The sequence below is a fragment of the Vicia villosa genome, linkage group LG1 (genome assembly GCF_029867415.1).
Source record: "Vicia villosa cultivar HV-30 ecotype Madison, WI linkage group LG1, Vvil1.0, whole genome shotgun sequence".
In the NCBI taxonomy this organism is placed as follows: domain Eukaryota; kingdom Viridiplantae; phylum Streptophyta; class Magnoliopsida; order Fabales; family Fabaceae; genus Vicia; species Vicia villosa.
This window is the reverse complement of record NC_081180.1, coordinates 34,511,471-34,526,264: the sequence shown is the minus strand read 5'-3', so window position 1 is coordinate 34,526,264 and position 14,794 is coordinate 34,511,471. Positions and strand designations below refer to the sequence as shown.

The window sequence follows — 14,794 nt, the reverse complement described above, 5'->3', positions numbered from 1 at the left end:
CCCAATGAATGAACGCCGTATTCCCCTATTCACTCAATGAATCTCTCTCCCAATGAATGAACGCTGCAGACACACTTAACTTTTCTCTTTTCTTGCAACTATGGTTTTGCAAATTTCAATACAAATCTTATGTCTCTTTATTTTCCTTCAGCAAATTAAATCTGTTCACTCCTTCATTTCTTTCCGTCTCTCTCTCATCTTCTCTCTCGAAAATCTTTTCTCTTTTTCATACCAAAACTCTCATTTCTTCCTTTCTCCTCCTCCCCCATGGCAAGACCGTTAGAACGTGTTGCTGACATCAACGACTGTAAGGAGTTATGGAAGGTTGCGGTTCGAGTTGAGCATAAATAGAGTGTCGTTTCCAACAACAAAGAACACTTTGAAATGATTTTCATTGACAAGGATGTATGTTCTACGGCCTAAACGGTTTCGTATTTTCCGATTTATATTTTGTTGTTTTTTGTTCTGTCATTTTATGAGAAGTATTTTAATAGCTTTCACAGTGGGTGTTTATTTTTTAGCTTTAATATTGTTAATGTTTTGTAGCTTTCAAAAGGTATCCATTGTTTGTTTGGTAGCTTTCATAATGTGTGTGTATTTTATATATTTCAAAAGGTCATAACAGTATATGGTAGCTTTCACAGTTTGTGTGTATTCTATATATTTCAAAAGGTGTATGTTATTTGGTATCTTTGCAAACCTTTTGATTGGTTATTTTTACGTTGAGGACTAATTTTCCAAAGGTGTATTTTATGCTTAGCTTATTATGGATCTGATTCCTTGTATGTTCATAAAAACAAACTGTTGGGTTATTACCTATGCTTCCATTAGTCACAAATCTTAACTTTTGTCATAACAGTTGCATAAAATTGTTTATAGCTCATAACTTTGTGGATTTTAATATATTGGTCAGGGATGTGATGTCCATGTTGTTGTTCCGCCTGCACACAAGGCTGCATATTACGAGAAATTTGCTCTGAATTCGACCTACACCGTGTCCAACTTTAAAGTACAGCCAAATAACTTGCTCTTCAAACCATCCACACACAAGTATCTGGTAAAGTTTACGGGAGGAACATCGGTTTCGGATGTTAACAGACATGAAATACAACCTAAGCAAAGGAAGTTTACCACATTCGCTGATATCATCACCGGGAAATATCGGAAAGATTTGCTGCTCGATAACATTTTATTTATGACTTGGAGCATGTTACACTTTTTTTAATGTTTCCTTCATATTACTTATGTAGTTCGTTGTTATCCTTTTTGCAGATGTTATTGGTATGGTCGAGTCTATCGGATATGCTCAGACACAGACTGGAGGCAAAAAACTGCAAGTCAATTTGGTCCTTAGGGATGAGAGGTAATTAGTTCATAATATGCACCCTATGTTTGTCTTGCTCCATAGCCATATTGTGTTTCTAATCCTTCCATTTTATTATGCCCAGCAACAACACGATTAATTGCACCCTATGGGAGTCCTATGCTGCTCAATTCTTTAATTTTAACAAAGAGCGGGGTGACGCATCTAATCCAACAATCCTGGTTCTTCAATACGCAAAAGTTAAAGAAGAGGGTTAGACAATCGAAACACTTTTACTATATTACGTCAATATACGCAACTTTGACTATGAATTTGTAATTTTAGGACAATATCCACTGTCGGTTACCAACACCTTTCACGTGACGCGGCTCTGTATCAATGAGGATTTGCCGGCAATGAAAAACTTCTTAGACAAGTACGGAGATTTACTTGTATTGACACATGCGTATTCAACTTTTTGACATTCAACTCAGGTCACTCTCATTTTTTTACTTATCATTGTTTCTTGCAGGTTCCCTAAGGATGCTTTGGTTACCGTTTCCAGCCAATTAAGCTCTCAGTATCAGCGTTACTCACAGAATTCTAATTCTGATACCGGACGATAAACCCCAACCCAAAAGTTGCTCGAAGGTGCTGTTGTACTACCTATCAGTGAGATTAAAAAACTGCGCGAGGTCTGTTATATGACTTTTATTTTTATATGCATTTTTGACGGTTTGTTAAATCCTATGCTTTACAGTGTATATTGTCTGAATTTCATGCAGACGACATTTTGTGCAACGGTTGCTGAAACCAAAAAATTGATCGCTTCTTCTTTCGGATGGTATTATCAGGCTTGCTATGCATGCCCAAAAGCTGTTCGTGGTGATCATCCTCCGTACAAATGTGATAATAACCATAAAAGTGAAACCGAAATCTATAGGTGCTTATATGAATTTAATTCAGCCCATTTGCTCTTTTCTTTATTATATTTTAACATCAAATGTCACTCCTAAACAGGTATAAGATTGAAATTGAGGTTGTCCATGCGGGCGTGGCTTGCAAATTCATTTTCTGGGATAGGGAATGTAATGAGATTTTGAAACTCTCTGCTGCTCAGATGCGTGAGACAATGATTAAGGTTAATTCTACTTTAACGTCGTTACCCGTTAGCATTAGAATTAATCATAACGTAGGCTTATCTAACCTTTATTACCCTGTCAAGAATTCTGTATTGTAATGGTACGTAACCTGACATAACGGTATAAGTAGGGTGTTATACCATAATTATTTATCATATACATACAACTCACAAGCTGTTTCCAAATAGAATGTTACAGGGAATGGATTCTATTTACTACCCGGTTAATTATTCTGTGTTGCAATTTTACGTAGGCTGGCATAACGGATCCCTTAGAGTTCCCTCTAGCACTTGATGTCATGTTGGACTTAAAGCTGGCTTTTAGAGTTAAATGGCAACCCAGTTGGGACAGTTGCTCCGTTGTTATGTTCATTAAAGATGATACATTCTATAAACAATTAAAGGCGCCGTGGGAAACCTCAAAGGTACTATTGAACCAGCCTAAGTAAGAATATTTGTTTTGCATTACATACACCTTTTTCTTGATGATGGAGTGGTTTGTTATTGCAAATTAGGTATCCACTTCAACAAAACTAGAAACCCAATCGCTGCAGGTATTGTAATGTGTTCTCAATATAATCCTTCATATATCTGTTATTAACGATATCCCAACTAATGTATACATGTTGTGCAGATTAAAGAAAGCGTCGATGAAGCAAAAACTGATGCTGGAGAAGAATGTGAAGTGCATGCGGTATCCTTCTCTTATTTCCCTTAACGTGTCTTTGAATCATTCCATGTTGTTGTATTTACGAGTTCTGTGCATAATGTTTGGTACAGGATCTAGAGATTACATCAAAGCATAACCCTGAACCCTTAACACCAACAGGAAAGAGACATATACACGGTGCCTCAACTGAATCTACAAGTGTGGAAGTTGTGTGTGATGGAGAACTTTCTTCCACAAAACTTAAAAAGATCATTAAGTTGGAGAAGACAAATTAGTTTTAGATATGTGCTCAAATTGTTGGTGACAAATGGTGTAATATTTTTTGATACTTCTCATGGCATGTATTATTTTGGTACTATTATTATTTTGTGTTGACGGTATGCCGGAATACTATTGTAATCTTATGTTTAATATATTATGATTTCTTGAGGCTAAACACAAATGGTTCTAATCTGTTATTAGCAAGTAGACAAATTATTCACTGGTTTTCAACAATTGCTTTTGGACAAGGTTCAATATGCAATACAAATAAAGATTACAATAAGTAGCTTAGATCATGTATTTTTTATTTACTTTGATTTGTATCAGGATGCTGTTGGCTTTTACCTACTTAATCGATTGCATGCCTTCTGTCCATGGATAAAATTAGGATGCTGTTGGCTTATAGTAACTAAATGGTTTTCATGCTTTTTGTAGTCCTTAAAATTTTACCACTTTATATATCTTAATTCAGCACTGCATTTTATGCTGAAACAAAACAAACCAATTAGAGCTTTAATAAGATTGAAGAAGAATATAATAAAAACCCATATTTATCTCCTTGCAGACAAGGTATAATGGCAGTCATTGTTTTCATCCTTTACTTCAAGATACATAATAAAATTCGCACAAACATTGAACCATTTATATATTATGATACTTTTGGAAAACATGCATGTAAAAACTTTATGATAAACACCTTTTCACATGCTGCAGTCTGCACAATATATTAAGCATTTGATTGGATCAACAGAATAAAGTAACGTCACCTGCAGTGATGTCACAGTCCATGTTCTCTTTTTGTTATGTTACATATATCCAAGTAAATGATAGCCTAAAGGTGAACATTACACGCCAATATTTGCATAGTCATCATCATTATTTATCTTTCCAATGCGATTTTCTATACCTTTCAATTTAAAATAACTCATTTTATTATAATAATATAATTTCAAATGTTTGTAAAAAAGGGTTAGTTTGTTTGTACTCTTGGACACTTTGTACGCGGGAATTTTATTATTTTCAAAGTTGCCCTCCAAAATTTTGAAAACATCTTGCATATCATATCACCTACTGCATAAGGTTGTTCATCATATTTTGCAAGTTCTCCACTTTCTGTGTTCAGTACAACTTGCTGAGTTTATTCTTTTCAGTTTCCACCTTACAATTTCTTATTATGTTTTGAACCTATTTGATCAACGCCTACCTTGCAACAATGGAGTCTGATCATGCAAATACCGTCGCAGCTTCTTATTTTGCCCGACGAAGGAGAAAGCTTATACTTTTCTCAAAGAGACGCTCACGTCAAAATATATGGCAGCAACGTCCTACCATCATTAAACAACCAACTTCTCTTCAACATGGCAACTTCTATGCTGGTGATCACTCTGCGTTTTATATGGCTCCACACACACCTACACATGGAACCTCTTCTACTTCTAATAATCAACCCATTTTGTCCGTTTTGACTGGACCTTCAATGGCTAGAAAGAAGAGGAGGATAATCTTATCTAACAAGAGAAGTGCATCTAATATGTCAAACAAGGAAAATCTCAATGACACCAATCCACCAGTTTTTATCCCTACCCAAACACCGACATCCCGCCAGCGTTTACCACTTACTTCAAATCTATCTAACTTGATAAACACTGCACCCTCGCATAGACATGTATGTCAAACAAGTTCAAATAATAAAAAATCCAGGCTCAGGTTCAATCCTGGACACAACCTTCTCGCAAGTTTCAACCAAACAGTTCGACCTTTCATTAACACCGACGAGCCGTCTACGTCTAACGCCCCCATCACATCTCATACTGCATCAAGGACATTGCCAACAGCGCCAAAAGCGGCTTATCTTTCAGATGATTCAGATTCTAATTCTAAAGATGAAATGAACTTGTGTAATAGTTCTGACGGTGATGACGAAGTTGATAACGAACCTTTGGTAGATTCACATTTAGAAGGTATGTGTAACTTCCTAACTATATCATTTATGTCACATTTTATCTTAAACTATTATAAATACTCTGAATCTTCACATGACCATTGCAACACAGAGTATTCTGACATAGGTGATCGGGTTTGGGAATGTCACTCTTGCCATGCCTTAATGTGGTACCAGGAACGCAAAACAAATACACGTCATACCACAGTTCCAAGATTCAGTCGATGTTGTAGGAGTGGCAAAGTTGTGCTGCCGTTACTAAATGATCCGCCGCAACTGCTGCAAAATCTTTTATACAACGGGACATCTTCCGAAAGTCGAAACTACCAGGCCAACATCCGGACTTACAATGCAATGTTTTCATTCACGTCACCTGGAATGAAATTCGACACAACTTTAGCTGATGGAGGAGGCCCCCCTACTTTAAGACTGCACGGTCAAACGTGTCATCGAATTGGTACATTGATATCAGAAGATGGAGACTCTCCGCAATTTGCACAACTTTATATTTTTGACACCGACAATGAAGTAGAAAACCGAATGAAGTGTTTCAGGTATTTGTAGATGGTCATAACTATATCTTTGAACATTCCCCACTATAACAAAATAATAACAACACTTTTTATATTTCTACTAACCATGCAGTGACAACGACAACATAGACAGGGATATTGTCTCTAAGTTGAAGATTATGTTGGACGACTGCAATCCACATGCTAAGGCCTTTCGAATGGCACGAGATCTGTTAAGAGCCAACGCTTTCTTAGACTTGAAGCTACGGCTAATTAGCGATAGACCGGAAGATGGTCGGGTCTACAACACACCAACTGTATCAGAAGTTGTTGCTCTTATTGTTGGTGATATCGACCCTTCAACGCCTAGAGACATCATTATTCACGCACGCAATGGACATTTGCAGCAAATTACTGAGTTTCATCCTGCATACTTAGCATACCAATACCCTCTATTTTTTTTGTATGGTGAGGATGGATACAGAAAAAACATCCTACACAGATATGAGCATGAAAGGGAGGTGACCAGAAAAATCGTCAATCCATCAAAGATTGGCTGTCATTTAGATTGCAAGAGCGCACAATGGAGGCAACGACTTTGCTTCATTCAAGACGTCTTTTTCAGCAGTTTTTGGTTGATGGATTCACAATGATGGAGTCGGAACGACTTAACTGGTTGAGGACTAATCAATCCAAATTACGCGTTGGCAAGTATAACCAGCTGCAAGCGGAGGTCAATGGTAACCAAACAAATACGCCGCCAAAGAGAGGAAAACGTGTCGTCTTGCCATCAACTTTTGTTGGAAGCAAACGATACATGGATCAGCTTTATTTTGATGGTATGGCCATTTCCAACAAGTTAGGATTCCCTGATTTATTTGTTACGTTTACTTGTAATCCGGCGTGGCCTGAAATAGCACATGCACTCGCAAACACAACGTTAAAGCCACATGATAGACCTGATCTCATTTCCAAAGTCTTCAAAATCAAATTTGACGAGCTCATGACTGACATAACTAAACGACATGTGCTCGGGAAGGTGATCGCATGTAAGTGTATACGCATAAACACCTACATGTAACTATTGACACTGCTTTTTTATTCATATTTTTTATTTTAACTAAATCTATTTTGTCACAGTTATGTACACGATTGAGTTTCAGAAACGTGGATTGCCACATGCTCACATTTTGGTCTTCTTACACCCACAAAGCAAATATCCAACACCATCCGACATAGATAAGATAATATGTGCTGAGATTCCTGACCCCGTACTTCATCCAAGGTTATACAACTTGGTGTCGGCACACATGATGCATGGACCTTGTGGTAGATCGCGGTTGAGGTCACCATGTATGAAGAATGGAAAATGCTCTAAATATTTTCCCAAAAACTACCAAGAGGCTACAGTTGTTGATGCTGATGGGTATCCCTTGTACAGAAGACGATCCAATTCCCATGTGATTCTAAAAAATGGTATATCTATGGACAACCGACATGTTGTACCTTACAACACAAGATTTCTTTTAAAATACCAAGCACATATTAATATGGAGTGGTGTAACCAAATTACATCTATCAAATACCTCTTCAAGTACATACACAAGGGATTTGATAGAATCACAACAACAATTACAGCCTCAAACTCCAGTTCGGGAAGCAACAAAGAGCCGGTTGATGAAATCAAACAATATCTAGATTGTCGATATGTGTCTCCGAGTGAAGCGTGTTGGAGAATTTATTCTTACAAGCTTCATGGCTGGAAGCCCGCAGTGGAGCGTATGTTTTATCATTTAGTAGGTGAAAAAGCAGTTTACTACGCCAACCACGACAGAATGGAAAATATATTAGAAAAGGCAAGTGTTACGGAGTCGATGTTCACTGCTTGGTTGGTTGCTAACGGGAAATATGAAGATGCAAGAGAACTGGCATATGGTCAATTTGTCTCCAAATTTGTTTATGACAAGAGGAGCAGAACTTGGAAACCGCGGAAAAAGGGGTTCACTATTGGCCGTTTGATATGGGTTCCTCCCACCACCGAAGAACTATTTTACCTACGAATGATGTTGACGGTAGTCAAGGGACCTTCAACATATGATGAAATTCATAAAGTCGGCGACACTCAGTTTGATACTTTTAGGGATGCTTGCTTTGCAATGGGATTCCTCGAAGACGACCGGGAATACATTGGAGCAATAAAGGAAGCAAGTGAGTGGGGTTCGGGTCACTTTCTCCGCAAACTCTTTGTGATCATGCTCTTGTCTAGTGCTGTTAATAGGCCTGCTCATGTTTGGAACGAGTCATGGATACTGTTATTCGATGGTCTGCTGCATGATCAATGATTGCTGGCTCACAATAAAGGTTGTACCAACCTATATAGTTAGTGCTAAATGTTAATTCAATTCTTTTATTTATACTTCCTCATTGATTTATCTATAATACATCTTGCAGGTTATGTTAAATATTAATCTTACAGATTGTTCTTTCAACACCTTAACTAAAACTAAATGATTCTTGGCATCATAGATTAGAGAAGTTGCGAAACTCACAGCCATGCTTAGATATTGTTTGCATATATTAATACATGTTTTAATAAATACTCAACTATTTCTATCCATAGGTGTTTTATCTAAACTATAGCTGTGATTATAAATCGAAATATTTAGTTTCTAATCCATTTTCATGTATTTTTCAATGTCTGTTCAATCTGTGGCAGTAATTGATACTTCTATGCAATTGGGTTCTACATGTTATTGTTATGTACTTCATGTATGTGAATTATAAAAGTGATCTGACTTTTGTATTGTGCCATGAATGGAGCAGATTTGGTTCTGGCTGACGAGCAATTGATGAATTTAACTTTAATTGAAATTGAAAAACTGCTTCAAGCAAATCGGCGTACTCTTGCAGATTTTAAACCTATTCCATATCCAGACGGATATGTTCTACAACAATTAGGCAACCGATTAATTTACGATGAACGAAACTATGATGTGGATACAATGCGAACGGAGTTCACGCAACTTTTCAATGCTTTCACAGGTTTGTACTCATTATTATTTATGTGCCATTGCATTATCAACTACATAATTCTGTTGACTAATTATTGCTAATTTTCATCAGCTGAACAAAGAACAATCTTTGACAAAATTATGGCGTCTGTCCATAGTCAAAAGGGTGGGGTGTTCTTCTTACACGGTTACGGCGGAACAGGGAAAACTTACATGTGGCGAACACTTGCAAGTGCTTTAAGGTCCAAACATGATATATGTTTAACCGTCGCGACCAGTGGAATAGCTTCTCTTCTATTGCCCGGCGGTAGGACTGCACATTCTAAGTTCAAGATACCCGTGCCAACAATGGAAAATTCGACCTGCAAAATTCTATACAACGATGACGTTGCAGAACTACTAAGGCAGACTAAGCTTATTATATGGGATGAAGCTCCCATGGCACACAAGCATGCTTTTGAAGCACTTGACCGAACTTTAAAGGATGTCATGAGTACGTACAGTAATTCAAAGGATGTGTTTGGTGGTAAGGTAGTTGTGTTCGGTGGAGATTTTAGACAAATTTTGCCTGTTGTTCCCAGAGGTAGTCGTTCCGATATCGTACACTCTGCAATAAATGCTTCTTACATATGGCGTTCAGTCCAAGTTTTAACTTTAACACAAAACATGAGACTGCAATCCGGGCCAAATGAACATGAAAAGAAAGAAATTGCTGACTTCTCAAAGTGGCTACTGCAAATTGGCGAAGGGAAACTCTCTGAACCAAATGATGGTTTCGCCGATATTGAGCTGCCACCTGAACTGTTAATTACAGATTATGACGACCCTATTGTTGCTATTGTCAATAGTACATACCCTGATTTCATCCTTCATTACCAGTCCAACGACTACCTCAAAAGTCGCGCGATACTTGCTTCTACATTAGAAGTTGTTGATCAGATAAACGATCACGTCCTTGATTTGATGCCAGGTTGTTGTTCTCATCCCAAACTTTCTTTTACATTATTAATTATATTTGTATATTGAACATTCACGTGTCTATTGCATAGGGGAAATAAAGGATTACTACAGCTCTAATTCTGTAGATAAATCGGAAATTCACGACACCAATGTAGTGGGCATACTGACACCCGAGTTTTTGAGTTCACTAAGCACTTCAGGCTTGCCTAATCATCACATTAAGCTGAAGGTTGGAACACCTGTTATGCTTATGCGAAACATCGATCAGTCAGAGGGTTTGTGTAACGGCACTCGGGTTATGATAACTAAGATGGCCAACCATGTGCTTGAAGCGAAAGTTATGGCAGGAAAAGGCGTCGGAAATATGGTTTATATCCCTCGAATGGATATGTCACCCTCGCAATCCCCTTGGCCTTTCAAACTCAACCGGCGTCAGTTTCCAGTTGTGGTCTCATATGCAATGACGATCAACAAATCGCAAGGACAGTCGCTGGATACCGTTGGACTCTATTTGCCAAGAGATGTGTTCACTCATGGGCAAATCTATGTTGCAATCTCAAGAGTGACGACTAAACAGGGAATCAAAATATTAGTATACGATGAAAATGATAAGGGGAAGTCGACAACGACCAATGTTGTTTACAAAGAGGTTTTCCACAATATATAAAAGGATGAACATCATTGCAGGTATAACTATTTTCACGTCTCAGCCTTAATTATTGTTACCACCTATAACTTCATTTACACATAATTTCCCATGTATGAAATTTTGACGGTTGGCTATGCAGGGAAAAGTTGGTCCGCTGCAATGCATATGTTGTATGAGAAAGATAGCACAAGGAGTTTGTGACTCATGCAGACAGTAAGATAACAACATATGTAAAATTCAGACTCTCCACATTTTCTCTACTGCCGCAACCAAAATTGCCACTATCTTAATTTTGTTTTTTACGTCTGTTTCAATGTTCGCAAATCTGGTACACTGTAATATTGAAAAACATGAATATCACCAACTGTTTTATCTTCTTTTAAATAATCTGAAGTTTGTTGTATGAAATAAATTTACGGGATTCTTCTATTAAGATAAATCTGCATCATATTCAACTATCTGCAACACATGTTTTCACCCAATCTATTTCAAGCTCTATTTCAAGCATGGTTAGTTGCTGATAGTTTATAGTATTGTGTTAATAGTGTTTGATCATGATCTGAATTTAGTGTCCTTATTTATTTTTTAGGAGTTTGATCATGATCTGAATATAAGTAGGAATATAAGCATAGAAAAAGTAGGTTTTCGCTTATATGCTAAGAATTATTTATTATGACAATGAGTAACTAAAAGAGTTTGATCGCTGCATGTTAATAAAGACCAAATTGAAGTTACATAATTTGGATTGCCATGACACACACCCATATATTTCTTAAGGGTACGAAAATAAATATACATAACACCTTTTGTTCATTAAAGTTACATCAAATCTAAATTGAAGTCTATCGCCAACCTTGAAGTTATTGGCCTTACATAACTCATCCCATCCATATCCTAACTTCATGCGCATAGGTGCTCCAAAATTTAACACCGACATCGAACAAGGCTTCCCGTTGTCACCACACAACACAATATGTTCGTATCCATGCTCTATCAGTGTGGTTGCAAAATCCTCTTGCAATTTCTATAATCCAATGATTAATTAGTTGTTGACATTCTATTATATTTTATGTTGAAATACAAATTAAAACAGCTTAGAAAACAAGAACTCAACAAATTTTGGCAGATCTACGCCGAATGGAGGCAAAATGACGTCAAACACATGTATATCCTTGTGCATAACATATCTACTGTGAAATTGTGGTAAATCATGTTGTCTAACAACCTCCTTAATTGATAAAAGACCAAAGTTGTTGTTACCATTATAACCCACTGTCAAAACAACATCGGCAGGTAGATCGTAATAACATTGAAGACAAGGCCAACCACTAATAATGAGTGGGTGAAAAGACTTTTGGTTATATATCAATTCGTGGTGAACACCTTGGTTATTAAAGATTGTCCAACTTTTAGATATTTCATCTCCATTCCTTTCAACAAATGCCGGATCAATTTCTGGATACAACTACAAATATATTGCATAATCATTATTATCAATATTCAAATATAAAGTTAAAGCTAAATTAATGTTAGAAAATAATAAAAACAACCAAAATAATTCATGAAACTGTTAGGCAACTTTTGCAATTACAAAATAGTTAATCATTTCTGAATGCATAAGATCTCCACAAAGTTCCATGTTATAGCTTCCTCCAAACAAGCTGTTTAATGTAAATCCTCTTCCTGCTTGCTTTGAAAAAAATCTGGTGGGAGAGAATCTATTTATTACCAATTTTTTTCACCAAAGTTAACTTGATTCACGTGTGAATAGTATAGCAACACAGCTTTTTACATGAACATGTGATATCTCCCACGTGTGAATGCAATAGCAACATAGCTTTTTACATGAACATGTGATATCTCCTCTTTTTAATAAAGTTTTCATTTCTTATGCATTTGTCTTATAGTATAAAGGAATATGGTGAAAGAATCATTATGCATTCTTTTTCAATCCTCTTTCACGTGAAAACAGTTAGTGGTACCACATATATGGACAATTATGCAAACACTTTTTCTTACTTTTTGGAAATGGGTCCACCTTTTAATCTATGTTTTTAAATGAAACAAAAGCTAATGTCAATGTAATATCCAATTATAATATTTAGTGTCGTACAAAATTGACATTATTGTAACAAACAACGTGGCTCCATGCAGCTCATGCATGTACACTCATAAACGTGACATATTACTTGAATGTCAATACTTCAAAATCTAACATGTTTTCAATAGGATATAAATCAATATAAATTAAAACATGCGTGCAAGAATATTACATATACCATAATTTTAGTAGTTTGAACTTCAGAATTACTTCTATGACATTGTTTAAAAAAGGACAGCAACTACCTGGATAACACAATTTAGACCATTCCCTAAGCACTTGCTTAGATACAATTCAGAGCATTTGGATACATGTTTTACCAAACAAACAAAAGTCAAACCTAACATTAAGTTAACTAACAAAATAAACACATAAAACATCAATACAATATATTAGATAACCATCCATTGCCATCAAAACCTCATAAACATCCATCACCAACAAAATGACATAACTTTCTTCAGCAAGCATTTCCAAGGACCATGTTTGTTCTTCATTCTTACCGGTTCAATATACTGACGACAATTTTTGAAGCCGGAGGCACCCTTAGTGAGAATCCAACCCTGTCTCCTCTCTTAATGTCCCTACTCTTCGCAAAGTCGTACCAACCTTCCCCAATAAACCTCTCCACACCATATTGTCTCACCGCCCGGTGCAACATACAGTCATAATCTATCCCAGTATCAGAGTCGGCTATTTGAATCCGTTCATGACCAGTCATTAAACACTTCTTAATGACTTTCTGGGGAAGTTGCTGCAAATAACATGTTAACAAATATGAAGTTAGTCCAAGTGACCCAAACTGTTTGTGGATAACAGTTGCAAAATATCCACATTAAAAAAGATGTGTAAACATGCTGATTGTTCAAATAATTAGGGTTAAATAAAAGACTATGACAAGGGTGCTGATTTAAATAGCTAAACACTTAATTAATATGACTACTCTATTAACATGGAGCAATCAAATTCTTTTAGTTACTCATTGACAGAATAATTAATTTTTAGCATACAAGCGAAAATAGACTTTTTATACGATTCTATTCCTACTTAAAAAAAATGTGTAAACGTGCTGAATGTTCAAATCATACGGGTTAAATAAAAGACTATGGCAAGGGTGCTGATTTAAATTTCTAAACACTAAATTAATATGACTACTCTATTAACATGGAGCAATTAAATTCTTTTAGTTACTCATTGACAGAATAATTAATTTTTACCATAGAAGCGGAAATAGACTTTTTATATGATTCTATTCCTACTTAAAAAAGATGTGTAAAGATGCTGAATGTTCAAATCATACGGGTTAAATAAAATACTATGACAAGGGTGCTGATTTAAAATGCTAAGGTACCAAATAATTAAGGCTTAGCATAGAAGAGGAAACCTAATTTTAGTTAAGGTTCCATGATTACTCTATTAACATGGAATAATCAAATTCTTTTAGATAATCATTGACAGAATAATTAAGGCTTAGCATAGAAGAGGAAACCTACTTTTTATATGATTCTATTCCTACTTATATTCAGATCATGATCAAACTCCTAAAAATTAAATAAGGACACTAAATTCAGATTGGGTGAAAACTCTATTAACACAATAGAGTAAACTATCAGCAACTAACCATGTTTGAAATAGAGCTTGAACTAGATTGGGTGAAAACATGTGTTGCAGATACGTGAATATGCATCATATTTATCTTAATAGAAGAATCCCGTAAATTCATTTCATTAAACAAACTTCAGATTATTTCAAACCATTAGGTGCAAATAAAATAGTATGACAAAGTTTAATATGCTACAGTTTTGGCCAAAAAAATGACATAGTGGATGTGAACAACCTTGTGCAAAAAAATGAAGCCTAAACCAAATAACTTATAAATACATTTCTCTGTACAACTCTCCCAGACATCTTCCTTCTCCATGTAAAGTCAGTTCCATAAATTCCATCATCTTCCTCTATGACTTCATCGTATTTGACCACCTCTTCTTCTTCAGCGTCATCTGTATCAGAACTGAAAGACAACTTTTATATCAAAATCATATAATACCATAGAGATTTCAATATCACTAAACTAAATTATTTTAATAAACAATATCTACGATAACTATCAACACATCCAACAATGTAATTGTTACCTTTCACTGTCGGAAGATAGCACAACGAGGGGACGCTTTCTACCCCGTTCAGTCACAATCACCTGTTCCTCGCGACGACGAACACCTTCAGCAGCTACACCTTTTCCCT

The 14,794-nt window shown here is 36.1% G+C and overlaps 2 protein-coding genes and 1 pseudogene across 3 annotated transcripts; all 3 read left to right on the top strand.

Annotated features, from left to right (window-relative positions):
- The first annotated feature begins 267 nt into the window (after positions 1-267).
- On the top strand, positions 268-1,929 carry LOC131611236 (uncharacterized). The gene is made up of 6 exons (XM_058883343.1): positions 268-330; positions 914-1,057; positions 1,251-1,363; positions 1,449-1,576; positions 1,649-1,739; positions 1,836-1,929. The coding sequence occupies exons 1-6, from the start codon at positions 268-270 to the stop codon at positions 1,927-1,929; spliced, it is 633 nt and encodes a 210-aa protein (XP_058739326.1).
- LOC131633781 (uncharacterized) lies at positions 619-3,569 on the top strand. 2 transcript variants are annotated; one of them, XM_058904477.1, is made up of 11 exons: positions 619-743; positions 914-1,363; positions 1,449-1,576; positions 1,649-1,739; positions 1,836-1,998; positions 2,089-2,246; positions 2,324-2,444; positions 2,699-2,869; positions 2,960-2,998; positions 3,079-3,138; positions 3,225-3,569. In XM_058904477.1, exons 7-11 carry the CDS (start codon positions 2,424-2,426, stop codon positions 3,387-3,389), a joined length of 456 nt encoding a protein of 151 aa, XP_058760460.1. In that variant the 5' UTR covers positions 619-743; positions 914-1,363; positions 1,449-1,576; positions 1,649-1,739; positions 1,836-1,998; positions 2,089-2,246; positions 2,324-2,423; the 3' UTR covers positions 3,390-3,569. The 2 variants fall into 2 exon arrangements, with proteins under 2 accessions (XP_058760460.1, XP_058760453.1); XM_058904470.1 differs by having other exon boundaries at positions 679-782.
- A 1,019-nt stretch (positions 3,570-4,588) lies between these two features.
- Positions 4,589-10,467, top strand: LOC131611129 (uncharacterized; annotated as a pseudogene).
- Positions 10,468-14,794: the final 4,327 nt, after the last annotated feature.